At 41.6% G+C, this 22,563-nt stretch overlaps 6 protein-coding genes across 7 annotated transcripts; 3 read left to right on the plus strand and 3 right to left on the minus strand.

Moving 5' to 3' along the window:
• The first annotated feature begins 70 nt into the window (after window positions 1–70).
• LOC104822741 (putative DUF21 domain-containing protein At3g13070, chloroplastic) lies at window positions 71–4,763 on the plus strand. Its single transcript, XM_010554077.2, has 14 exons — window positions 71–952; window positions 1,334–1,431; window positions 1,562–1,655; window positions 1,889–1,966; window positions 2,193–2,296; window positions 2,451–2,532; window positions 2,614–2,753; window positions 2,828–2,906; window positions 3,031–3,094; window positions 3,277–3,368; window positions 3,475–3,540; window positions 3,663–3,779; window positions 4,152–4,334; window positions 4,416–4,763. The coding sequence occupies exons 1-14, from the start codon at window positions 377–379 to the stop codon at window positions 4,647–4,649; spliced, it is 2,007 nt and encodes a 668-aa protein (XP_010552379.1). The 5' UTR covers window positions 71–376; the 3' UTR covers window positions 4,650–4,763.
• Window positions 4,764–4,885: 122 nt separating this feature from the next.
• LOC104822744 (protein STRUBBELIG-RECEPTOR FAMILY 4) lies at window positions 4,886–19,588 on the minus strand. The gene is made up of 17 exons (XM_010554081.2): window positions 19,516–19,588; window positions 8,464–8,593; window positions 8,062–8,191; window positions 7,902–7,973; window positions 7,741–7,806; window positions 7,586–7,657; window positions 7,418–7,489; window positions 7,245–7,316; window positions 7,101–7,166; window positions 6,915–6,980; window positions 6,519–6,823; window positions 6,169–6,440; window positions 5,804–6,075; window positions 5,594–5,714; window positions 5,379–5,515; window positions 5,136–5,292; window positions 4,886–5,066 (listed from the first exon to the last, which is right to left on the minus strand). Exons 2-17 carry the CDS (start codon window positions 8,549–8,551, stop codon window positions 5,004–5,006), a joined length of 2,031 nt encoding a protein of 676 aa, XP_010552383.1. The 5' UTR covers window positions 8,552–8,593; window positions 19,516–19,588; the 3' UTR covers window positions 4,886–5,003.
• On the minus strand, window positions 9,016–11,883 carry LOC104822743 (phosphatidylcholine transfer protein). Of its 2 annotated transcripts, none has more exons than XM_010554079.2 (6): window positions 11,423–11,883; window positions 10,801–10,945; window positions 10,464–10,727; window positions 9,919–10,000; window positions 9,608–9,804; window positions 9,016–9,511 (listed from the first exon to the last, which is right to left on the minus strand). In XM_010554079.2, exons 1-6 carry the CDS (start codon window positions 11,674–11,676, stop codon window positions 9,218–9,220), a joined length of 1,236 nt encoding a protein of 411 aa, XP_010552381.1. In that variant the 5' UTR covers window positions 11,677–11,883; the 3' UTR covers window positions 9,016–9,217. The 2 variants fall into 2 exon arrangements, with proteins under 2 accessions (XP_010552381.1, XP_019059108.1); XM_019203563.1 differs by lacking the exon at window positions 11,423–11,883 and adding an exon at window positions 11,241–11,385.
• On the minus strand, window positions 12,154–15,108 carry LOC104822742 (organic cation/carnitine transporter 7). The gene is made up of 6 exons (XM_010554078.2): window positions 14,917–15,108; window positions 14,392–14,668; window positions 13,722–13,959; window positions 13,058–13,592; window positions 12,736–12,938; window positions 12,154–12,658 (listed from the first exon to the last, which is right to left on the minus strand). The coding sequence occupies exons 2-6, from the start codon at window positions 14,658–14,660 to the stop codon at window positions 12,392–12,394; spliced, it is 1,512 nt and encodes a 503-aa protein (XP_010552380.1). The 5' UTR covers window positions 14,661–14,668; window positions 14,917–15,108; the 3' UTR covers window positions 12,154–12,391.
• On the plus strand, window positions 16,620–19,246 carry LOC104822788 (myb family transcription factor PHL6). The gene is given in 9 exon segments (XM_019203555.1): window positions 16,620–16,712; window positions 16,833–17,426; window positions 17,523–17,730; window positions 18,041–18,117; window positions 18,216–18,261; window positions 18,416–18,488; window positions 18,728–18,797; window positions 18,884–18,913; window positions 18,915–19,246. Coding segments are annotated over 9 exon segments (1,359 nt in total). The 3' UTR covers window positions 19,083–19,246.
• A 312-nt stretch (window positions 19,589–19,900) lies between the features above and the next one.
• LOC104822746 lies at window positions 19,901–22,527 on the plus strand. The gene is made up of 3 exons (XM_010554082.1): window positions 19,901–19,936; window positions 20,424–22,005; window positions 22,097–22,527. The coding sequence occupies exons 2-3, from the start codon at window positions 20,442–20,444 to the stop codon at window positions 22,369–22,371; spliced, it is 1,839 nt and encodes a 612-aa protein (XP_010552384.1). The 5' UTR covers window positions 19,901–19,936; window positions 20,424–20,441; the 3' UTR covers window positions 22,372–22,527.
• Window positions 22,528–22,563: the final 36 nt, after the last annotated feature.

The raw sequence follows: 22,563 nt of genomic DNA on the forward strand, positions 1-22,563 counted from the left end.
TTGCAGGGGGTATTAATGTCATTTGACAACCCCTGCCACTTGCTCGAATAAACTGTGACTGAGCGACAAGTCGGAGGAGGAAAGGCGCAGCCTTTTCCCAACAACATCACAAAGTCAAAAGCGTTCGCGTTGCCGGAGGGGGTTTCTCCTTCAGCTATGAACCCTAGCCTTCTCTCTCAGACCCACCGCTACGTTTTGATCAGGCAGCTAAATTCTCTCTTAACATACTGTTTTTTCACACTCTGAGCGCTGGAGAAGAAGAAAAAGGAAATAAAAGGAGACAACTTTATTTTCCGCGTACTTCAGCCGCCGGAGAAATTCACATTTCGAGGTTTTTACGGGGATTCTCGTTTCTGGGTTTTTAGCTTTTCCTATTATGGTGGTGGACATGGCTCTCGATTTATCAGTTCTGAGTCAATCCGTGTTTGTTTCCGGCGCGAGAACCACGAGTCTCACGCGATACGGCCGAAACCCGAAATTTCCAGTACGAGTCCTGTCGAGAAACGAGGGACACCCGTTCTCCGTCGCGTCTAATTATTCTAATCCGTCCAATTTCAGTTTTAGATTCCATCGGGGATGTGGGTTTAACGATAGAGGTCGCTTCATAATGTTAAGCTCGAGCCAATGCCATGTGGGTAGTCAGCAACGTTTCGATCCCAGCGAAGAACTGGAAGAGAAAAAGGTTATACTGAAACGGGGAATCCTTTTGGGGGTAGTGGTGTGGGGAGTATTCTTGTTTGGGTGCCAAAGGGTGTTAGCATCATCAGGTGTGGTGGATGCAGGCTATGGTGTATTTGGACAGAGGATATTGTTGTTGAAGAATGCTTGGCCAAAAGCGTCACAGGTTCTTAGGGTTCTTAGAGAGCAAGGCCTTATTTTGGCTGCGCTTCTCGGCCTCTCTGCGTTCTTCTCTATGGCGGAGACTTCCATTACCACTCTATGGCCATGGAAGGTGAGTTATATCATCATTCATGGATTATATGACGCAAGGCATTAGATAGCGGTCACGGCTACGGAAATCAAATGGAAAGAGGATGCAAGTGTTGGACTTTCTTCAGGCTCAAATTAGGAGCCTTGAGTTCAGAAAATCTGGCATGCCGTTGAGTTGTTGTTGTCTTTAATGTAATGAAGAGGACTGTGTTTTTGATTTGGAATTTCTCTGGATATCTTGCTTTGCATTACTTGGAACTGAAAAATAAAAATCATGCCTGCTGACTATTATATGTGCACACTGTGTTGTGTGTCATTGTCTTCTGTTGTCCCTTTTTGGTTCAATTGAAATACATGATCTGTATTGCCTTATCATCTGTCTGTCTTTCTGGGTTCATCTCAGGTGCGTGAGTTGGCTGAAAAAGAGCCAGAAAATGGTGTATTTAGAATGCTTCGTAGTGATGTTACCAGATTCTTGACGACCATACTTATTGGAACAACGTACTATTTCTCTCTCTCTCTCTCTCTCTCTCTCTCTCTCTGTGTATAAATGCAAATTGCAATGCAATTATGGTTTTTGAAGGCTTATTTGAAACTAGTTTCTTATTTAAGGTCTTATATTTGTTCTCAGTGTTGTGAATATTGGAGCAACTGCCTTAGTCACGGAGGCAGCAACAGCTATATTTGGTGAAGCTGGTGTTAGTGCTGCCACTGGAGTGATGACTGTATGTCTGAATTTCTGATATTCTCTCATTTGGGGACATAAATATTTCTGTTTCGTAAGAAAATTTCTAATTTTGTATATTGATGCTTATTTCCGTGTTTCTTTGACCGTCATGATTGCTGTCCTGATATATTTTTTTCGATCATGAATGTGACGACCTGTACAAGGACTTTGCCTATTCCTATCAACATGGTTCCTGATACTTTCTTCTCGGTTCCTTCTTCTCCTTTATAGGTTGCCATATTGCTCTTGACAGAGATAACACCCAAGAGTATAGCTGTCCACAATGCTCAAGATGTCGCCCGGATTGTGGTAAGTTTGATTTAGTTATCAGCAAATGCAAGAAAAAGAAAACCTTTTAAATTTTATGTACACTCTAATTCCATGAGTAGTGCAGTTTTGTGAAAACTTCATAACGGGTGATTCACTGGCTTTAGTCGTAAGAACCCTCTAGTGGAGTGAGCTTGAGGGCCCAGATCTCCCTCTTCTTGGATTATGAAAGGAATATTTGACTTTTGTTTTGTGAATGTGCATCCAGGTCAGACCAGTTGCATGGCTTTCCCTGGTATTATATCCTGTTGGAAGAGTTGTCACTTATCTATCGATGGGAATGCTAAAGATTCTTGGTTTAAAAGGGCGAAGGTGTGCATCTACCTAGACTTGCTCAGTTTCTTTTTTAGCTTGCGACAAATTTATACAAAATATTCATTTAGTTTGTTTTAATAGTATGCCAATGTTTCCTTGCCGAGAATGATCTGGACTTAGTCTTTATGTTTCGTTTTATTTTTTCTATCAGTGAACCATATGTTACAGAAGATGAGTTGAAATTGATGCTGCGGGGTGCAGAATTGAGTGGTGCTATAGAAGAGGAAGAGCAGGTATAAGATTTGTAAATTATTAGTCTGTTTTCTTGATTTATGCTGTATCTATCTATGATTATTCAAATGATCACATTGCAGGATATGATTGAAAATGTATTAGAGATAAAGGATACCCATGTTAGAGAGGTGATGACTCCCCTTGTTGATGTAGTTGCGATAGACGCCAGTGCCAGCTTAATCGATTTCCATAATCTGTGGGTGACTCATCAATATTCTAGGTAAGTGATCTATTCAAGATTCTTATCTTAGCACTTACTTTCTGTTGATTACTATGGATGTATTTTTTCTGCAGGGTACCTGTTTTTGAGCAGCGTATTGATAATATAGTGGGTATTGCATATGCCATGGATCTCCTAGATTATGTTCAGAAGGTTTGCCAACTTTGCTTCTCTTTTTTTTCTCCTTTTCCCTTCTGGATCTCTGAGATTACCTAGTAACCATATCAAATGACATCATAGTTGTGCAGAATGAATTATATTCTATTTGATTTTGAAGGGTGATCTACTAGAGAGTACATCTGTGGGGGACATGGCACATAAACCTGCTTACTTTGTCCCCGGTAATCATCAATGAATTTTATTTTGCATTTGATGCCTGAACCATATGCACTTATTATATTGTGATCTTCCTTCTTTTGTGTTTGAAGTCAGCCTGTTTTTTGACCCAGAAAGCTGGCTGATTATTATTTCTGTGGGTTCATTTTATATGTAAGGAAATCTGAGACTGTGTCATAATTTGCAGATTCAATGTCCGTTTGGAATCTTCTGAGGGAATTTCGTATAAGAAAGGTTCACATGGCTGTTGTCCTTAACGAATATGGTGGAACCATTGGAGTATGTGATGCTCCTCTCTATGCTCCCTTATTTTCTTTCCTTCATCACTTATGAGATAGGCTAAGACTCTCTCTCCCCCAAAATATTGTTTCTGCATGGTATGCAGTTGGTAACTCTGGAAGATGTGGTTGAGGAGATTGTTGGTGAAATATTCGATGAAAATGATTCAAAAGTAAGTGCCCTTATTTCAGCTTATTTTAGCACAATGTTCCTCACCGGCTTAAACATCCTATTAATATGCCTGATTTCTCACACCACATTATGTTCTTCACTTTCTTGTTTTTGGTTCAATAGGAGGAGATTCAGAAGAAAACCGGTTACATTGTGATGAGAGCCGAGGGGACATATGATGTTGATGCCAATACATCTATTGACCAACTTTCTGAAGAACTCAGCATAAAGATGCCAGAGGTACATGCTATGAGCTGCGGCTTTCATTTATTAGCTTTCAGAATATATTCTTTACGATACTGCCTCAGACATGTTCTTCTTGGCTTAGCTAGAGGTTTTACTTTTTTGTTTGATTTGTTGATGCTCACTTGCTGTGTTGTCAGCTATAACGAGTTCACCGTGTTTACATCACTTTTTCCACCCTTTTTTTTTCCCATTTCTGGGCTTGAAAACAAGGGAAATAAAATCAAAAGAGGCGGCCAACACTCAATTCTTTGAAATAAGCGAGGGATAGAGGATATTATATGAATATAGTAAGGGTTTTTGCTATTATCTTATTTATGGTTTATACACTAACTGTTAACAATCCCTTGTTATCGTTTTGGGAAGCAGGGTCATCAGTACGAGACAGTGTCAGGGTTTGTGTGTGAGGCCTTTGGGTACATCCCAAGAACTGGTGAGAGCGTGACGGTCGTCCTGGAAAAGGAACAAAGGGAAGAAGAAGATGAACAAGATGAAAGTAAACCAGAACGCCAACAAGATCCAAAGGAGAAACACCTCATCTATAAGCTAGAGGTTTTTTGAACTCAGTGCTCTCTCCCACAATTCTCTTTGGCTTAAGTTTCTTACTAAGCTTTCTTTTGTCTGCGGGGGCAGATACTGGCGGGGAATGCCAGGAAAGTGAGTGCTGTTCGGTTTGAAAGAATAAGCGATATTGACGAGGCAGCTGAGGCAAGAGATGTAAGGAGCATGGTTCCCAAATTTGTGAGGAAATGGAGCAGTGACGAGGAGTCCGCTGATGCCGATGCCCCCAGCTCATCCGTCCATGAAAATGTGGAGAACGGTGTCTCCGATGAACGTTTAATTGCTGAGAATCTGAAGAAAGAATAAATGAGTTTTGTTTACATTGTTTCTTTTCCTGGTTCCGAAAGATACTGCCACTGTAAATTTTCTTGTCTCTAATTTTTTCACATGAAGGAATTTCAAAAGAGTCATTTTTGTCTCTGTGTTATGTAGCTGCTCACATTGCATACTTACCATGCGGGATGGACGCACAATTTTTAACATCTTACTTTAACGTTTGGGTTTCTTTTCCTTCAATTGAATGATGAATCGACATCTCCCAATCCAGAAAACGATGATTTTTTTATTAGCTCATCCAAGAAAGCATTGCATCGGCGTACAAACTGTGAATGGAAAATTCAAAAGAGTTGTCTGCTCGGCGTTTCTTCTTCTGACTCGGCGTCAAACTAACTTATTCAGTGCCTCCACCACTTCTGAAATCGGTGGCCGAAGCTCAGGTTCCATCTGGAAACGTTGCCAATAAAATCTGTTATCGGTCTGAAAAAAAAAATGTGGATAGAGAACGGGTCTTACCTGTATGCAGAGATAAACTATTTCGGAAAATTTAGACACTGATTCGGGAGAGTAAAGCCCACAGAGTGAAGGATCAACCATCTCATCCAGAGCTTCCCTGTCCTGAAGCCTCGCCCTTGCCCATCGAACCAGCGACTGCTCTTGTTTCGGCCTATTACTGAACATTTATATTCAGTCAAAAATCATTCCACATTTACGTATCTTCTTCCTCTTTAACCATGAGATGGAATCTGATAAATGAACCTGTCGTAAGGAGTTCGACCAGTTAGCAGCTCCAGCATGACCACACCAAAGCTGTAGATGTCGCTTTTTAGCGTATAAGCACAAGGGTCTGTGCATTCAGGTGCATTGTATCCCACTCCAAGATTCTGACTCGTTCTCTGCCATTACAACGCTACATCTCATTAGCCGATTTTCTTGCAGCACAAAATGCTCAGGACATAATTAAAGAACCTCACATGGTGAAAGTTTGCCATTCCATAGTCTGAGAGATGTGGATTGAGCTCATTGTCGAGTAAAATGTTCGACGACTTGATGTTCTTGTGGACCAACGGCGGTGAACAAACTTCGTGAAGGTACCTGTGAGAAAGAGAGAAAGTTCTTTGTTAACAGATGAAAAGAAACACTCAAATCATACAACTCTTGTTTATGATGAAGATTAGACTTACTCTATGGCACGGGCTGAGCCGAGAGCAATTCGGATTCTGGTGTTCCAAGTTAAGGGATTGCTGAAATCATCGGACAAGTGAAGAAATCTGTGTAGTGATCCGCTGGTGAAATACTCGTAAATTAGCAGGTTGCGTCCATGTTCTGAGCAATAACCCACGAGTTCTGCAACATTTGGGTGGTGAATCCTCGAGATGTTCGACACCAGCGATGAAAACTCTTCTGGGTTTCCTTTTCCTAACAATGACGAATCTATCTCTTTCACAGCTAAAATCTGATAAACATGCAATTGTTGGAGATTAACAGTGAAGGATCTTAGCATATTCTTGACAAGTTCAGACAATGGAGAATGAGAACAAGAGCGTACCCGTCCATGGAGATACTTGGCCCTATAAACACGACCGATGGTCCCTTCGCCAAGAAAGCGGCTGGGAGAGAAACCCATGGTCGCGTTCTGCAAATCTGACATGGAAAATGACTCAACAGGGCTCGAAGGAAGCATTTGATCAGGGCTCGTAAGACCTTCAATGGTGGAGCCTTCTGGAGTTATCAGATAAAGAGTAGGAGAATTCTTAAACCTCACTGACGAATTCCGTTTAAACGAAACCGGAGCATCAGAATCCACACTCTTCTCGCCTCCTGCAAGAAGAAACGTTTTCACAAGACACAAGCTTCAGCACTGAAGGAATCAGTCAATTCAGAATGTCCATTTACTACCTTTGCGGCCATCCATCGCCTCGTAGTGTAGCATCTGAGATGGTTTTGGAGTATATCGAGGCCTTCCATGGTGGCTACTGCCCTTCTCTTCATCCATAAAATGCGAAGAAGGGGCATGGTGTTTACAAGAAACAAGAGCAATGATGCATGCGGTAAGAATCAGAGCCCCTAAACAGCCTAAGGTAACTATAACTCCGATGCTTAGACTCTTTCCTCCTCCTCCATCTCCTGAGTCTCTGTAACCGTGTCTCGTGCCTGGTGGTGGGGGTGGTGCCGCCCCTGTTGACCATTTGTTGCCTCCAGTCCTGATCCATTAATTAGATCGGGAAAAAAAAAATGAGAGACAGATGCTTTTGTTCAAGCGAAGGGAAAGAAGATATATGCTTGTTTACTTACTGAAGATTTCCAATGCCCTTCAGCTCATTTGGGATCCAACTGCTGAATTCGTTGTTTGCAACGTTTCTGAATCCTCACATCGACATCGATGACAAGAAGCTTTCGTTAATCTCGTCTCGTAGATAAAAAAAAATGGCGGATGGAAAATTCTCTCTAGTTATGTAGAATGTATCAGAGATTACTTACAGATCATCAAGAGGGAGATCTCTGAGAGCATTTATGGAACCTTTGAACTGATTGTCTTGCAAATGCCTGTGAGAGAATTTATGTAAAGGGTAAGGTGAAAAAACATAGAGATTGCTACAATCACTTCAGTATCTCTTCTCTTACAGTGTTTTGAGGCTTGTAAGATTGGCAAAACTCTGCGGTAATTTCCCCGTCAGCTGATTGGAAGACATATCACTGCAAAACACGCATATGTTCGATAAAGTTAATCCAATCTCTCTCTTTGTTACGAGGCCTCGTTTACGTAAAGATTTGATGCAAAAGAGCAAAGGGCTTACATTGTTTCAAGCTTCGGAAGCTTCTGAAACATATCGCTCAGTTCCCCATTAAGTTGATTATGACCGATGTTTCTGAGCAGAACCAATAACAACTAAGAAAAGCCGAAACTTTTTCATGAATAAACGTGACCATAAGTGGGTATTAGGCGAATAGTTTCTTGAGCTTACAGATAAGTGAGGCTGTTCATAAGAGATATCGAGTATGGCACGTTACCATTGAAGCCATTCTCAGAAAGATCTCTGCAAAAGTGGGCACATTTTTGTAAAATACCGGGTGGAGAAGATGAAAGAAATTGCCAATGAGGGTTTTGTGTAATGCTTACAGATAAACAAGACTCTGAGGGAGCTGATATGGTAAATTGCCATTAAGGTTGTTCTTGCTGACATCTCTGTACTATGACAAGCAACACAATGTAAAGTTTCCGCTTGATGAGGAGGAACGAGACATAACAAACACACCGAAAACGTGAAAGTGAAATCTCACAGGTAAGTGACTGATTTCAAGTTGGCTAATTGGTAACCCAATGATCCACTGAGTCCAAGTCCTGATAACCTTCTGCATGACAGAGAAAGAAGGAACAATTTCAGAGAGAGAGAAATGGTGCGAGTATCGGAATCTGAGGGTGTAGAAGAGAGGGAAGTACATTTCAGAAACAGACGAGCCCTTGCAAGTGATACCGTCCCATGAGGTGCATGGATCACCTCCATCAGAAGTCCATCCCTTTAGTTTTGACGGAGAGTTTAAGCTCTTGTACACGTCCGTTAGAGCCGAAACTACAGCAGATCATCATTCACAACACTACCACCTATTAAACATGTTATCCTCAAACTATGGGGTGCTCATGATTTTGCCAATGACAGAATTAGAAAAGCCCTTTTCCTCTTCCTCCATTAAACGATCAAACCCATGATGAATCCTAACGCCCTCTCTCATTTTTTCACAAAACATTTCAAAACTTTTGATACGTGAATTCCATATGCATATATACATATATATATATATGATGCATTGTGTGGTTGATTCGGCATTCTGTAAATACACTTACCGTCCTGGCTATCGGTCTCCGCAAGAACAACGGAAGTGAAGATCTTGAAACAGAGAACGAAGAACAAAAGCTGCAGATTCGGGGCCATGATCGATATGGAACGATCTGAGCGCGAAGAAACTCGCAGCAGATCGAAAGAGAAACCCAATGTTCGATCACGTCTCAGGTTCCTTGCAGAAGAAGAAAACACCGAAAGAGAGGACAAGAACAGAAGCTAGAGATTGAAAAGAAATGGCAACAAGCAACCAAAAATGGAAATGCAGTTTCTTCTGTTAAAATCCGTTCCCTTGTTTCTCTGGATGTAATAAAATTCAGATGACGTTTTTTGGGTGTGAATTTGGACGTCCGAATAGAGAAATGTACAGCTAAAAACAAAGCAGACACCGCAATGTTAGGAGAGAGACCAGAAGCCATGCCTAAGTGTGATCTAACTGCAAGTACAGATGCGTACACGTTGACATACATTATATATATATGTACTACCTATACACGCATCTCTCTCTCTCTCTCTCTCTCTTTTTTTTTCTCTCTAAAGAAAATGCCTCAGGTACAGGTACAATAAGCTTTTGCTTTGTTTTTCTTTTCCCCTTTTTTTGAGGGGTCGGACATAGTTTCTGCGTTCATACATTTAGGTTACGAACACAAACTGGAGAAACCAAAGACAAGGAGCCTATAAAGAGTTGCATGTTACCAGAGTTGTGACAAAAACAGAATCTTTCTTTAAACACTATTCACAGAGCCTTATCAGAGTGAGTTAGATAGGGATGGCATCTTGGCTGGTTTGGGTCGGGGAAGCTCCATGCTTTTTCCTCAGTTTAGTCAAGAAGTAAGCCAGTGCAACTTTAGCCCCTAACGCAGAGTGACCACGAGACAAGCATATCACACCTCCCACCAGAATCAAACCCTTTGCTATCAGTTTCTTCGACGGCCTCTTCATTGGTTTCTTCTTCCCCTTAACCTCACGCTTGTTTACTCCATCACTTGTGTCCAACCCACTAGTTCCCACATCGGTTGTATCATCTCTCTCAGTTTCAAATTCAGATGGAACCTGTTGCATCCAAAATGATGTCAAAGAAGTCCTACACACGATGATGCAATAGATTATCTTTCTCATTGACCTGACCTGTCCAGACCGATGTCTCACCTTTCTCATTGAGCTGACAGCAGACAGAGATGGCACTGGGGGTCTAGGGCTGGTTGCAATGTATCTGCGAAGTGCATTATCCATCTTACAGATGTAACTCCATATGCCTCTAGAGAAAGCTAGCTTCGCCATCTCAGAATTCAACCCGGCATTTTCCCGGTGAAACATTTTGATCTCGCAAGCACTTCTACCAGGAACTGCAGTAAGTTTCGGTTTAGCAGGTTTGCATTATACGGTGAAAAGACAGGATTGATGAGAAGAGACTTGTTCTTCGTTGATATTTGACATCAAAGCTGACAATAAACACTTGCCTTTCCTGATTCGCCAACCAGATCTAAAATAACCTACACGTATATGCTTCCTCTGACGCGGTGCCAGGTTGTGATCGCATTCCTGATGATAATCGAAACTCAAACCAAGTTAAACAACAAGCTATGTGTGACCTTTAAGAAACAACAAGAACAGAATACTTAAACATAACTCAAAGAGACATATAACAGATACAAGGGTTATAGTTAACCATACAGGCCCACAGGATCAGGGGGAAAGGTAAATACAATTTGCATAAATTGTACAGATCAGATCATTGCTTTCAAAGAAAAAAAGATTGATATGCAACTAAAATGATTACTATCATGGATTATATAGTCCAGACAGAAGAAGGATATTGTGGAGAACAAGAAGCTACTCCGGTCTTGTGGGTATCAACGTAGCAGTATACAAAGTTATTCGGTATCCCACTCTACAACTTCACTGATATACCAAGAATAACAGAAAGGCTGACTTAAAGGGTGAAAGCTAAATGTAAGTCTACAAAATTAGCTTGAATCTAGAGTGAAGATTTAGTCCACCTTACCTTGATGAAACAGAAGAACAAGTTATCATTTCCCTCCCACAACCTCCAAGCTAAAACGTACTCCCTCGGTGTCAGCAAGGGGAACTTCTTTATTGTGCGACCAATCTCGACTCCACTTGTACTGTCAACCTCCAATTGCTCATGCCCTACTATAGTCTTATCCCATTGTTTCCTGTAATCGTTGTCCATGTAAAAGTCCCTCAAAACCTCTGGAGAGCAGTCCTCAAATACTGTAACACTAAGGTACTTCATGGGACCACCGTCCTGTAAGAAGCAGAACACAAACTTATTGATCAACCAGAACATCTAGAAATTGAAATGGAAGAATTGAGTATACCTTCGGCTTGCAGCATTCAGCATTATATGATACACGATCATTGCTTTTCTGAATTACATTTTCCCATATCTCGCCATCCTCAGTTTCTCCCTCCAAGTTTCTAATTAGGCCTTTCAGATCTTCATCAGAGACAAGCCCAGAGATTCTGCAAGGAGAATTTGATTTAGATATAAAGTCTAGATCACTGTCACTGTGCCCATACAGGTACACAAACATTGAAATTATACTGAAAAAGAAGTAAGTATACTCAAAACCATAAGGAATCTGAAACAGAACTAATCACACGCGAACAACAGGATTTTGCTTTATCTATTCTATTATACCCTGGACTCAATCAAGATATGGATTCGCCACATACACATCTCATCGAAACAACCCTCACAGCATACATACGGATTTAAAGAAGCCATAGCGTAGTGTAAAGGTCAGAACTTTTTTACCCATCATAGAACAAAAACGAGAACTTTGAATTTGGAAGCGACCCATCTGAACAAAATCCCACAAGATCATCAAATAATTGCAGGCAGCAAACAAATCCGACAACAACAGAAACAACCCACATAAGAATTAGAAACAAAGAACAGAAATGCGCAAAAGGGTTCAACAAATTCAAAACCTTTACCCTGACTGGGAATTCACGGCAGGAGCACCAGAAGCTGCAGAGGAAGAAGAAGGAGAAGAAAAAGAAGCAAAATTGAGGAGCATAAATTTCCGGGAGAGGAAAAAATGCCAGAGAAGAATGAACAGAAGCGCGACCACGGTGGCTCCGGAATAAGAGGCGACGACATCGGCAAAGGATCGCCAGGAAAATTCATCGGAGGAAGAGAAATAGGGAGCCGGTCGGCGAAGGATATCTGCACTGCCCATGGAATCCATAGTTCCTCACCCGGCAAATCTCTTAGATTCGTGAAGGGAACTCTCCAAACAGATGGTACGATTTATGCGTGAATATATATACGTGTGCGTATACGTATGGGTGAGGCTCGTTGGTTAGAGTTGCGGTGTGAGGAAGGCAGCGAATCATCGAACTCGTTGCACATGTTTAATCCAAGTTTCGTTCACGTATACACACACTCTCTCAATTGACGTGATTTTGCACAATGATATATATATATATATATATACAAGTATATTGCGTCAAGTCAGAGCAAGAGCAAGGTCTGTGATAGAGAGCCAATTCCAAAGCCCGTTTTAATAACAATCACTCGTTACTTGTGATTTAAAAAGTTTAGCATCACCCATTCGAATGGATAATGCAAACATTCTCTCTGTTTCTTCCGCCAGTCAACATCCCAGAGAGTTAATTTGTGGAGAACCCAATGGAACCAAAATCTTAAAAGAAATACAGAAAGAAAAAACAAGAGCTTCTGATTAAACTGCCTGCAAAGAGGTCACTGCCTTGTCTTCTTCATTACATCTTCCACCAACCAGAGTTTCAACCAGCAATTCAAGAAATCTGAGTTCAATAACAAGTAAATACGATCCATAATCTTTTAACTGATTCAAACAATCTCTACAACCACCCAAAAACAATCTCGGGTTTCAACGTTTAATCTAAACTAAAACAAAGAATGAATCCCAGGTCCAAAATCTATACGGATGATGATGATGATGATGATGATGAATCAGGTTTCTCAGAAGGGACGGTGTCGGACAAATTTCGACCACTGGTCTCCAAGGGGAAGAAACAAACGCAGATACCAGAGAGGAGAATAATGCACAGGAACAGAAAGATTGAGGCCGTCTGGTGGCATCCATGAACCAATCCTACGGCCACCAGTGGACACACCATTCCTCCTATCCTCCCCACCGAGCTCCCTACTCCTACTCCTGTCGTTCTCACCGATGTCGGGTATATCTGAAAATCCCCCAAAGTCAGAAACTTTATTCGCAACCAAGGAACTGGAAGACCAATTGGATGGCCCAGCATATTACCTCTGGAGCATAGATGTAGATGATGGTGAATGTAGCCGTTATGCACACTCGAGCACCAAAGAGAAGGGCTGTCGTTAAACCTAAAGGCTGATGAGATATGAGCGGAAGAAGGAAGAGGCAACACAAGAAAAACATCGACGACATCGAAAGCCTCCTTCCTACTCTATCCACCATTGCAGCAGCCACCAGAAGCCCTGGAAACTCTGCCCACATATTTTTTTTTTTAAAAAAAAAGAGAGAACAGAGATCAGCATCTCGGATTATTCGAATAAAGTTTTCTCCTGGTGTATTGGGAAAACCTACAGCCACCCTGTCACATTACCTGCAAAACTGGCAATGAAAACGTGCTTGTAGCTAACATCTTCGGAATTTGTCAGGAATTGTTCGGTTGGAAAGCATTTGTTGTTTCCATTGTTCAACTCGGTGGTGAGCAACACAATACCGTAGTATGCAAAAGCGTTTCCAAAGAATACCACCCATAGAAGCAAAGTCGGCTTGATTAACTCTGGAGATAGAAGACTTGAGATGGATGAAATGGGTCCCTTTTCAACACCCACTCTCTTGGAAATGGCCACATCTCCATCTTCTGCAGGCATGAGGAGATGAGTGTTTTCGGTTGGAACGCTCTTCTTCTCTTGCAGCTCAGTCTCGTCCTCTGTGACAAGGACACCAGGCGGTAGTTCAGTTCCGTTGATTCTGGCTATTGTCTCGAGAATGGCAAGGGCTTCAGTTTTCCGGCCTTGTAGGCACAGATACCGAGGTGACTCAAGCGTCAACCTATAGAATATAAGAAGCAACGATGAAGGAACACAAGAGAGTGCAAGTAACCACCTCCAACCCAAACTTGGCATGACAAACTGCAAAAGATTGAATCATGAAGACGTGAAAAGCGCTCGGATATGAGAGAATTCTGATGAAGTTCGTTGGTGGATTTATCTCCTTTTAGTTGTAGCAAATAGGAAATAAGAGATAAACGAGGTACATACCCAAGCAAGAGACGCCTCAAATATGGTTCCAACCGTCCAGAAAGCTGAGAAAATAACCATCCAAGTCCCTCGATTTGGAGCAGGGATGAACTCGAGAAACCAGGACGCAAGAACAGGGCCTCCTCCCAATCCAAGACCCACAAAGCATCGAAGAACTATCAGACAAGTATAGTTTGGGGCCAATGCGCTCAAGAAACCAGCTATAAAAGTCACCACTGCTGTTATCAGAAACCCTTTCCTGAAGAAGACGAGAAACAAAAAAAAAAAACTCAAATGAACGAAGCGCCCCAAAGAGATAAATCTGTGATTGTGAGGGAAATAGTCTTGGTAACTACAGAGAACGTTCACAAGATCTCTTGCGGACAGTAAGGGAACAAAGTGGCATAAACTGAACAATCTATACACATTCAAACTGTAGCTAAGACTTCAGATGAATTCCCAAAGGTATCAAAGGAAGCAAATGAACATAGAATCATAAACTGAACATATCAAAACCGACCAAACCCGTTTTGAACTTCAGATAACATTTAAGAGGCAGCAAGGACCCAAATGATTATCAGGCCATTTAAAAATTGACAAAGTACCTGGTCGGCGAAAACCAGAATATCTGAAATCATCCAAACAAGTGTCGCGCTTTCCAACTCTAGAGATCATAGATAACAATGATTACCTCCGACCATGTTTGTCTGAAACTATGCCCCAAGAGTAAGCTCCGATCAGCATACCGAAGAAAACGACGCTGGTAATGAAGCTCTCCTCATGCGAAGAGAGATTCCAGAGCGACTGAACAGCGGGTCCTACGAACGAGAGGAGCATCATCTCCATAGCCTCCGAAACCCATCCCATTCCAGCATAAGCCAGCACGAGAAATTGGAATCTCCCAAATCCCATCGCCACGAGAGCTTCATCCACTGTGAAACTAGGGCTTTCCTGACCCATCTCGAAACCTGCAGGAAAAAAAACAAACTTTTTCGTCAAGAAGCATCCTCAGATCTCAATGCTCGATCAAATTCAGCGACGTACGTTTAAAATATTATCATCCCAACGAGGTTTTCGAAATTCTGGGCGTTGATTAGAAAAAAGTTTGCAAATTTGACAATGAACCCAGATCATGATGAGCGATGGAAAAGTCTGGGTACCGATAAAAAGATGAAGAAAATTGGAGGAAAAGAAGAAATGGCGGAAAGCAACGAACCTGGAGGAACGATCTGAATGGAAATGACGGATTTAGCTCCCCCTCGTCGTCGGGAGATCACAAGTAGTAATCGTCACAGGTTTCACAAAGTCAAAGCAACAGAAATAAGGAATCAAATCGATCAGATATTACTTCGACGACACTGGAAGGAACAGAGGCGTCTCATTGGTCAGATCAAACGTGTTGAAAATATACTCTCTCTTGTTTTTTTTTTGGGTAAAAAAAAAAATACATTGCCACCTTTGGTCGTCGCCTGAGGCTTGACGCTTTCTACGCTCCTTCATGCTTCTTTGGTGACTCCTCCTCGCTGGACTTTCCTTATTGGGCCTCGGCCCAAACATATTTATACAATTGGGCTTTTATACAACAACCTCAAACAGAAATGAAATATTTCTTTTCCACTAAAATAACATGTCAGAGTAAGGTTTTTGTTCAAATGCATTAAACATATAATTATAGAGAAAGCATAAACATACAATATAATATAATAGCAATGCAACCAAGTTTAAATGGGATTGCGATTGTTTGATATTCTAATAAATAAAAACCCTCATTCCCTGATTGAAAAACTCATTTTTTTGTCTTCTCGATTGAATTATTTGTTTATTTTTAACTAGATCATGAATCATGATGTGAACACACGGATTAAGATGGAGCGTGATGTGCACGAGCCCTCGAAGCGCGTGTGTGAGAAGGAGGCTCCTCCTGAAGCGGAGACCAATCAATCATTATAGTGTTCTCCTCTGCTGCGATTCGCGTCCACTCCGCAGCCAACACAACATTTCTTTCTCTCTTCTTCTTCTCCCCTCACTGATACGTAAAGTTCGTCTCTTGTTCTCTTTTATCCGAAATTTTAACTTCTCTTCATTCTCTGTCTTTCGGAATATTTAAAACCCTCTTCTTCTCTCCCATTTTCATCATCTTTCCTGGAAAGTTTACGACTTTCCCGGATAATTCCGAGAAAAGTTTCGCTCTTTGCTTCTCCCGTCACATTTCGGAAATTTTCGATATTAACACTAGAAGAGGAGTTGCTCGTACGCGGTAAGAATTATCTGTTTATATATATATATATATATCTGTTTTCGAGACGTTCTGGATTCCTTTAACCTCTGCTTTTGGTTTTCTAATTGATTTGTAATTTTTAGAATTCTTTTAGTTTTCTTATAGTAATGGGTTTTTCGTACTCCATTTGGATTTGGATTATCACTTTCTCGGTGTTCGTGTCTGATAATATTGTTTTTCGGACATAATTTGCTCTTCTTTGCAAGTTTGCTGTTTCATGCCCTCATGTAGCTCTTTCTTCTAATGGAAAAATGACGGGGAAGTTTTGATTGCAATCCAATAACTGCTCTCATTTCCTCGTATGGACTGGAATCTAGTGAATATGATTCTCGGATCTGAAATTCCAGTTGATTTGGAAGAGTGATGCTGTGTCTGCAAATTTAGTGCCTGAGTAACACAAGTAATTTGTTTAGATGTACGAACTTTGATCAGCTTGGCTAATTCAGAGCAAAAAAAAAAAAAGAATTAGATGGTGCTACGCACACACCACGTCTGTGTTCTTGACTTAACCATTACCGATTTAGTCATACGCCCAGGTCAATATGAATAAGAAGTCAGATCAAATGGGATCAATGCATATCTCTGGCCATTGTTGTTCTCAATCGATCAGTGGTCTTGAAAGTGTTTGGCTGTTTGGTTTAATGGGTCTTGAAATGGTTCTTCGATCCTTGGAATCTCTTGGTCTACCTTTTGTTGGCGCTCTCTTCTCACCAGGTCTTTTACGTGGAGAAGTTGTGACCATGCGTTTTCTTCAAAGCCAGTGACTTTAGAAACTTTCATCTCTGGTATTTTACCAAAATGTAACTCAGGCTTGTCTGAAAAATATGGCGAATGTTGTGCCTAGCACATCATAGTCTGACTTGATATCGATCTGGTCTATTCTTCCTCAAACTACGAATAGCCATAGCCTCGTGTCCACAACACCAGAGGAATGCACCAAAGGAGTTAGACAAGCTTGCTTGTCTTCAGTATCTCCGGTGCATAGCTTTCTGAACGTTCAGCCAGAAACCCGAAAATCTCCTTCTCCATTCATAAGATCACGATCTCCAGATTCCCCAAGTCATCCACGGACAAAGCATAGTTCTAAGAGTGCATTCTCAAGATCTTCCTCATTCTGCACAAACTTGTACCTATCATCTTCTTCGAGCTCCGAAACTCAGAGACAGCTCGGGAACAGTCTTCCGTTTCTCCCAAACCCTTTGACTTACAGCCAGACTGCTTCAGCTTTTGAGTCTGCAAAATCTCCAGCAGTTTTCAGTGAGGATTTGGGCGCTCCGTACGATGGGGATGGGGACAGTGAAGGGACTCTTGTCAAAGACTTCTTTAATCTTCCCCAAGATGATGATGAATTTCATGAACTTGGCTGTCCAAATGACAGCTTCTTGTTATCGGAACAAATGGAGCTGCAGTTCCTGTCTGATGAACTTGCTGAGACTCCTAGGCTTGATGTAAGTTAGGTTCAGTCTTTTCTACCCTTACATAGTTTGTACATCCCATATTTTTCTGGACGAGCTTTTGGTAAATGATCCCAATGGTTTATGCAGGAGATCTATAAAACTCCTCTGGCTTTGTCAAATCCAGGGATTGAAATGAGTCGCAGCCAAGACTGTGTCCCTGCTGTTATGTCTGTGGATGCAGTTTTGTCTCATCCTTCTCCAGGTTCTGTCCCTAATCATAAACCGAGAATGAGATGGACTCCTGAGCTCCATGAGCGTTTTGTGGAGTCTGTTCACAAGCTCGAAGGGCCTGAAAGTGAGTTAGTCGTATGAGACAACGTTAATGTTCTATGCCATACTACTACTATATAAGCAACAATCTCAAACTGAGAAAAAAATATGTAATTGATGCATGTATCCGGCCATGACCATCCCCCGGTATATTAGAGCCGAGGTTATGAATGATATTCAGGGTTGCGGTACATGGTTCTTCTATACCTCATTTCTCACAGAAGAGATACTATTTTACGTTGAAATCCCTTTAAGGATTATAGACTCAACTCCATTGTTGCATCTGTCTTCTCATGGTGAGAGATTTGTTCTGTTTTGCTTGAAAAAATATGTAGAGGCAACTCCAAAGGCTGTTCTGAAGCTCATGAACGTGGAAGGCTTGACTATCTATCACGTGAAAAGCCACTTGCAGGTATCATAGTAGTTGAAGCAGAAGATTTTTGAAGTAGATGTGCACGATTTAGATGAATTCCTCTGAAGCATCTAAGTATTTGTTCATCGCATTGACAGAAGTACAGACTGGCGAAGTATATGCCATTGCCAGAGAAAAACGAAGGTAAAGACACAAACTTTTCTTGCCAAGTGGGTTGATTTTCTGCTCATTCACGACAGCCATAGTTTTCATTCAATGTTGAGTTTTTTCAGACATATATGTATACTGAAGTCATATTGTTTTGACTGTTTCTTGTTTCTTCATTACTCTTCAGCAGAGAAGAAGATTGGTACCTCGGAAGAGAAGAAACATTCTTCAAGTAACAGCGAAACAGATGGGCGAAAGAAAGGGTGAGTGGTGGCTTGTTTTCTCCAATTCCATTTGTCTCTCGTGGTGTTGTGCTTTATATATACACACACATGGATCCTTTTTAATGTTTTGGATTTGTTACCACATGCTATCAAGATTTGTATATTTTATGCTCTCATTCATTCCCTTTTTTTTTATCCTATGCGATTCAACGTTTAATCTGTTGAATTTATTTGCTGATGATCATATGCTGGACGTCCTTCTGTCATCTCATTTTCAGGGTCATGCAGATAACAGAAGCTCTGCGTATGCCGATGGAAGTTCAGAAGCAATTGCACGAACAGCTCGAGGTAAAACCAATATCACCCATCAAACTGATAAAACAATGCATGATTGATTATGCAAATGTAAATCTGTATGAAAAAAAAAAGGGCAGGTTCAAAGAGCTCTCCACCGACGGATAGAAAGAGCACGCAAGGTACTTGCAGAAGATCTTGGAAGAACAGCAGAAAGCAGCCACTCTGATTTCTTCTTCTCAGACGCCATGCAACTCGAAACCCGACAATGACAAGGCTTCAGAGGTCGAGGTCTCCCCGAGACTCGTCCAGAACAAATCCCAATCTGAACATAGATAACCTAAGCGCCATTTCATTTTCTCCTGTAGCATATGTTATGTATAATATCAGTTCTGCTGTGTACTTTTTTTAACTAAGTAGAAACCTAGTGAGCTCAATATTTGTTGTTCTTGGCGGGATTGGATAATCACGCAACTTAAAGACATTGTTCCATTGAACTCTTCCGTCGGAGTGTTGAATGTTTTGTTTGTATTTCATTAAACAGATGCGTAACGCAGGGGTGGCCAAAAGTTATCTTGCTCGAAAATTGGATATCCGAAGTTTTAGATATTCAACTAAATATCTCTGCGTTAACGGTCTAACGATATATTACCGCGCCAAAATATTTCCGCGGAAATAATACAAACATAAATAATAGAATCCAAAAAAGGTCCAAAGATATCTAATGCTGCAAGCCAAAAAGAGGAAGGAAAAAAAAACACTCTTGCAGCAGATCGAAAGAGAAACCCAATGTTCGATCACGTCTCAGGTTCCTTGCAGAAGAAGAAAACACCGAAAGAGAGGACAAGAACAGAAGCTAGAGATTGAAAAGAAATGGCAACAAGCAACCAAAAATGGAAATGCAGTTTCTTCTGTTAAAATCCGTTCCCTTGTTTCTCTGGATGTAATAAAATTCAGATGACGTTTTTTGGGTGTGAATTTGGACGTCCGAATAGAGAAATGTACAGCTAAAAACAAAGCAGACACCGCAATGTTAGGAGAGAGACCAGAAGCCATGCCTAAGTGTGATCTAACTGCAAGTACAGATGCGTACACGTTGACATACATTATATATATATGTACTACCTATACACGCATCTCTCTCTCTCTCTCTCTTAGTCGTTCTCCCGTTCTTCTGAGGCTGTGTATCAAAGGTATTCTCTCTCTCTCTCTCTCTGTTTGGAATACGTGAAAACTATTGTGAATCTGTATGATCGACGCATGAGAAGCAAACCCACCTGAATTTTCGTTCGTCTCTGTGGCCTTCGTTAGCAAAAGTCTCGTGCTTGATCTCCGGTGTTTTACTTATGTGATCGGGTTATGTTTTGTCATCGTGGAGCTCGAAACCTCACCAACTCGGTTTTTTCCCGCTACGAAAAAAGTTGACGAACTCGTTTTTTTCCCCCGACTGAAAATGCATGTATTCGATGGCTTTGGGGACGGATCGGAGAATTCTCTGCCCATTTTCATCTCTTTTTTCCATACATTTGGGGGTTGTGAAACAAAAGGTGTTCGATTCTTAAGTGGGTGGTGCAGAAATTGGGTTGGGTTTGATCTATGACAATCCACAAGAGAATAAAAAAGAAAAAGCTTTTTTGACTTCTTCTTCTTCTTCTTCTTCTTCTTCTTGTTTGTCTGCAGTGAATCTGAATCTGGTGGATGGCTTCGGGTGGAACCTCGATGAACATCCATGACCATGGTGTTTGTGTGGACAAGAAGAAGAATAGGGTGAGATGCAATTACTGTGGCAAAGAAGTTGGTGGAGTGACGCGTCTCAAGCGTCACTTGGGAGGTGTTCCAAAAGACGTAGCTCCTTGCCTACAAGTCCCTGATGCTATCCGACAGCCCTTTCGCCGTCTTATGCTTGATGCAATCCCTCTTCCTCGTCTCCGTCGCTTACCCAAACCTGTCGATTCCTCTTCTTCTGAAGAACGCCGTGCCGAATCCCTTCTTGATGTGAAGATTCACTCGGAGAGTGACGAGGATAACTTGTTCGTGAAGAAAGATCAGAAGAGCATTGGCCGGTTCTTTTACGAGAACTGCATTGATTTCTCAGCCGCTGATTCCAAGAGTTTCAGAGAATTGTTCGGTTATTTGGGTTGTCATATTCCGAGTTCTAAAGACCTCAAAGGTTGGATCCTTCAGGAAGAGGTGAATGAAACACATGAATACATTAAGAGCATCAAAGGTTCCTGGGAGATCACAGGTTGCAGTATTCTGATGGACGCTTGGGTTGACGCCAATGGGCGTGACCTCGTTATGTTCATCGCTGATTGCCCAAAGGGTCCGGTCTACCTGAAATCCCAAGACGTTTCCGGTATCAAGAATGATATAATAGCCCTAGTGTTAATGATAGATGAGATCATTGAGGAAGTTGGAGCTCGTAATGTCGTTCAGGTTATCGGTAATTCTGTATCGGGCTGGGTAGGCAATCTAGGAAAGTGGATTGTAGAGAATCACAAGGAGATCCTCTGGTCTGTGAGTGTGTCTCACTGCTTGGAGCTTATGCTTGACAAGATTGGTGAAATGGAAGTTGTTAAAGACGTTCTTAAGGATGTCAAGAACATTTCCAACCTCATTCTTGATGATCCTTCCATCTCGAAGCTTTTCAAAGTTCAATGTCGTGGAAAAGACTTCACTGTCTCATCCAAGAACGATTCTGCTATGCCTTATCTGACCCTAGAGAGCGTTTTGTCGGCCAAGGAGGACTTGAAAGCCATATTCGCTTCGTCTATTTGGAAGAACACGATCTCGGCCTCGAGAGAAGATGGGATAGAAGTGGCCAGATTGGTGGGTGACCCTTCTTTCTGGAAAACCGCGGAGATAGTTCTCAAATGCACGTATCCTCTCATCCGCTTCTTCGACTCGTTCCTTAAGGAAGAAAAGCCGCATATGGGACACATCTATGAGCAAATATACAATATAAAAGATACAATGGTGAAGGAAGTTTGTCCGTATTGGTCAGTGGTGGATGAAGTGAGGGAAGCTCACCTTCACAGTCCTCTGCACGCTGCCGGTTACTACCTGAACCCGTGTGCCTTGTGCTCATCGAACTTCCGTGTCAATGGAGAAGTGGCCACAGGTCTGGTGTCATCCTTGGTCCATTTGGTAAAGGGCCAAACTGTTCGAGGTATAGTTATGCAGCAGATTGAGACTTATAGACTCGGTAAAGATCCCTTTCTCAAGGCTACCCACATAGATGAGATGTCTGAAACTGATCCAGGTATGAATCCGGATCAACCTTCTGATGATACCATAAACCATTAACAGATATCTAACAGAAGGTTTGTATTTATCTTATCGACTGTATGCAGCTGAATGGTGGGCTCGTAAGGGGAATAAGCACCCGGAATTACAAAGGGTAGCCGTTAAGCTTCTGAGCCAGAAGTGCGATGGCGCGTCAAGATACAAGCTAAAGAGAAGTGCGGCGGAGAAGATGCTAAAGGAAGAGAGGAGCCCAATCGTGAGGCGATATCTGAAAGACTTTGCATTTGTTCATTACAATCTGCAACTGCAGAAATATTGCAAAGGGGGAGCAGATGCGGGAGTTCCTATGGAGATCGATGCTGCATCAGGCAGCCAAGGTTGAACATCAAGTCTCTGAGGTTTTTGTGTTCTTTCATGGGGTTACCAGTCAGTTCAACTCCTGTTTCATTTCTCATGTTCTGGTATTTCGGTTTCAAATTCTGAAAACCCGGAAATGCCGCATTTAATTTTATCAAATAACAAAACCCATGAAAGTAAGATGGCAGTTTTGTTATAAAGCTTCAACCTCTGATTT

The sequence above is a fragment of the Tarenaya hassleriana genome, unplaced genomic scaffold, assembly GCF_000463585.1.
Source record: "Tarenaya hassleriana unplaced genomic scaffold, ASM46358v1 Cleome37, whole genome shotgun sequence".
In the NCBI taxonomy this organism is placed as follows: Eukaryota; Viridiplantae; Streptophyta; class Magnoliopsida; order Brassicales; family Cleomaceae; genus Tarenaya; species Tarenaya hassleriana.

What these genes read in the sequence shown, in the direction of transcription:
- LOC104822741 (XM_010554077.2), top strand. Translation starts at nt 377, where the DNA reads ATGGTGGTGGACATGGCTCTCGATTTATCAGTTCTGAGTCAATCCGTG. An exon ending in CCACTCTATGGCCATGGAAG is followed by an intron (nt 953 to 1,333) that starts GTGAGTTATATC and finishes GGTTCATCTCAG; the next exon opens with GTGCGTGAGTTGGCTGAAAA. An exon ending in CTGCCACTGGAGTGATGACT is followed by an intron (nt 1,656 to 1,888) that starts GTATGTCTGAAT and finishes TCTCCTTTATAG; the next exon opens with GTTGCCATATTGCTCTTGAC.
- LOC104822743 (XM_010554079.2), bottom strand. Translation starts at nt 11,676, where the DNA reads ATGGATTCCATGGGCAGTGCAGATATCCTTCGCCGACCGGCTCCCTAT. An exon ending in GCCGTGAATTCCCAGTCAGG is followed by an intron (nt 10,946 to 11,422) that starts GTAAAGGTTTTG and finishes TTCTCCTTGCAG; the next exon opens with AATCTCTGGGCTTGTCTCTG. An exon ending in CTGTCAGCTCAATGAGAAAG is followed by an intron (nt 9,512 to 9,607) that starts GTGAGACATCGG and finishes TGGATGCAACAG; the next exon opens with GTTCCATCTGAATTTGAAAC.
- LOC104822742 (XM_010554078.2), bottom strand. Translation starts at nt 14,660, where the DNA reads ATGGGTCAGGAAAGCCCTAGTTTCACAGTGGATGAAGCTCTCGTGGCG. An exon ending in TCAGACAAACATGGTCGGAG is followed by an intron (nt 13,960 to 14,391) that starts GTAATCATTGTT and finishes CGTCTTCTTCAG; the next exon opens with GAAAGGGTTTCTGATAACAG. An exon ending in TTTCATTGCCAGTTTTGCAG is followed by an intron (nt 12,939 to 13,057) that starts GTAATGTGACAG and finishes ATATGTGGGCAG; the next exon opens with AGTTTCCAGGGCTTCTGGTG.
- LOC104822744 (XM_010554081.2), bottom strand. Translation starts at nt 8,551, where the DNA reads ATGGCCCCGAATCTGCAGCTTTTGTTCTTCGTTCTCTGTTTCAAGATC. An exon ending in GGCTCGTCTGTTTCTGAAAT is followed by an intron (nt 7,974 to 8,061) that starts GTACTTCCCTCT and finishes TCTGTCATGCAG; the next exon opens with AAGGTTATCAGGACTTGGAC. An exon ending in GAATGGCAAACTTTCACCAT is followed by an intron (nt 5,516 to 5,593) that starts GTGAGGTTCTTT and finishes TTGTAATGGCAG; the next exon opens with AGAACGAGTCAGAATCTTGG.
- LOC104822746 (XM_010554082.1), top strand. Translation starts at nt 20,442, where the DNA reads ATGGCTTCGGGTGGAACCTCGATGAACATCCATGACCATGGTGTTTGT. An exon ending in GATGTCTGAAACTGATCCAG is followed by an intron (nt 22,006 to 22,096) that starts GTATGAATCCGG and finishes GACTGTATGCAG; the next exon opens with CTGAATGGTGGGCTCGTAAG.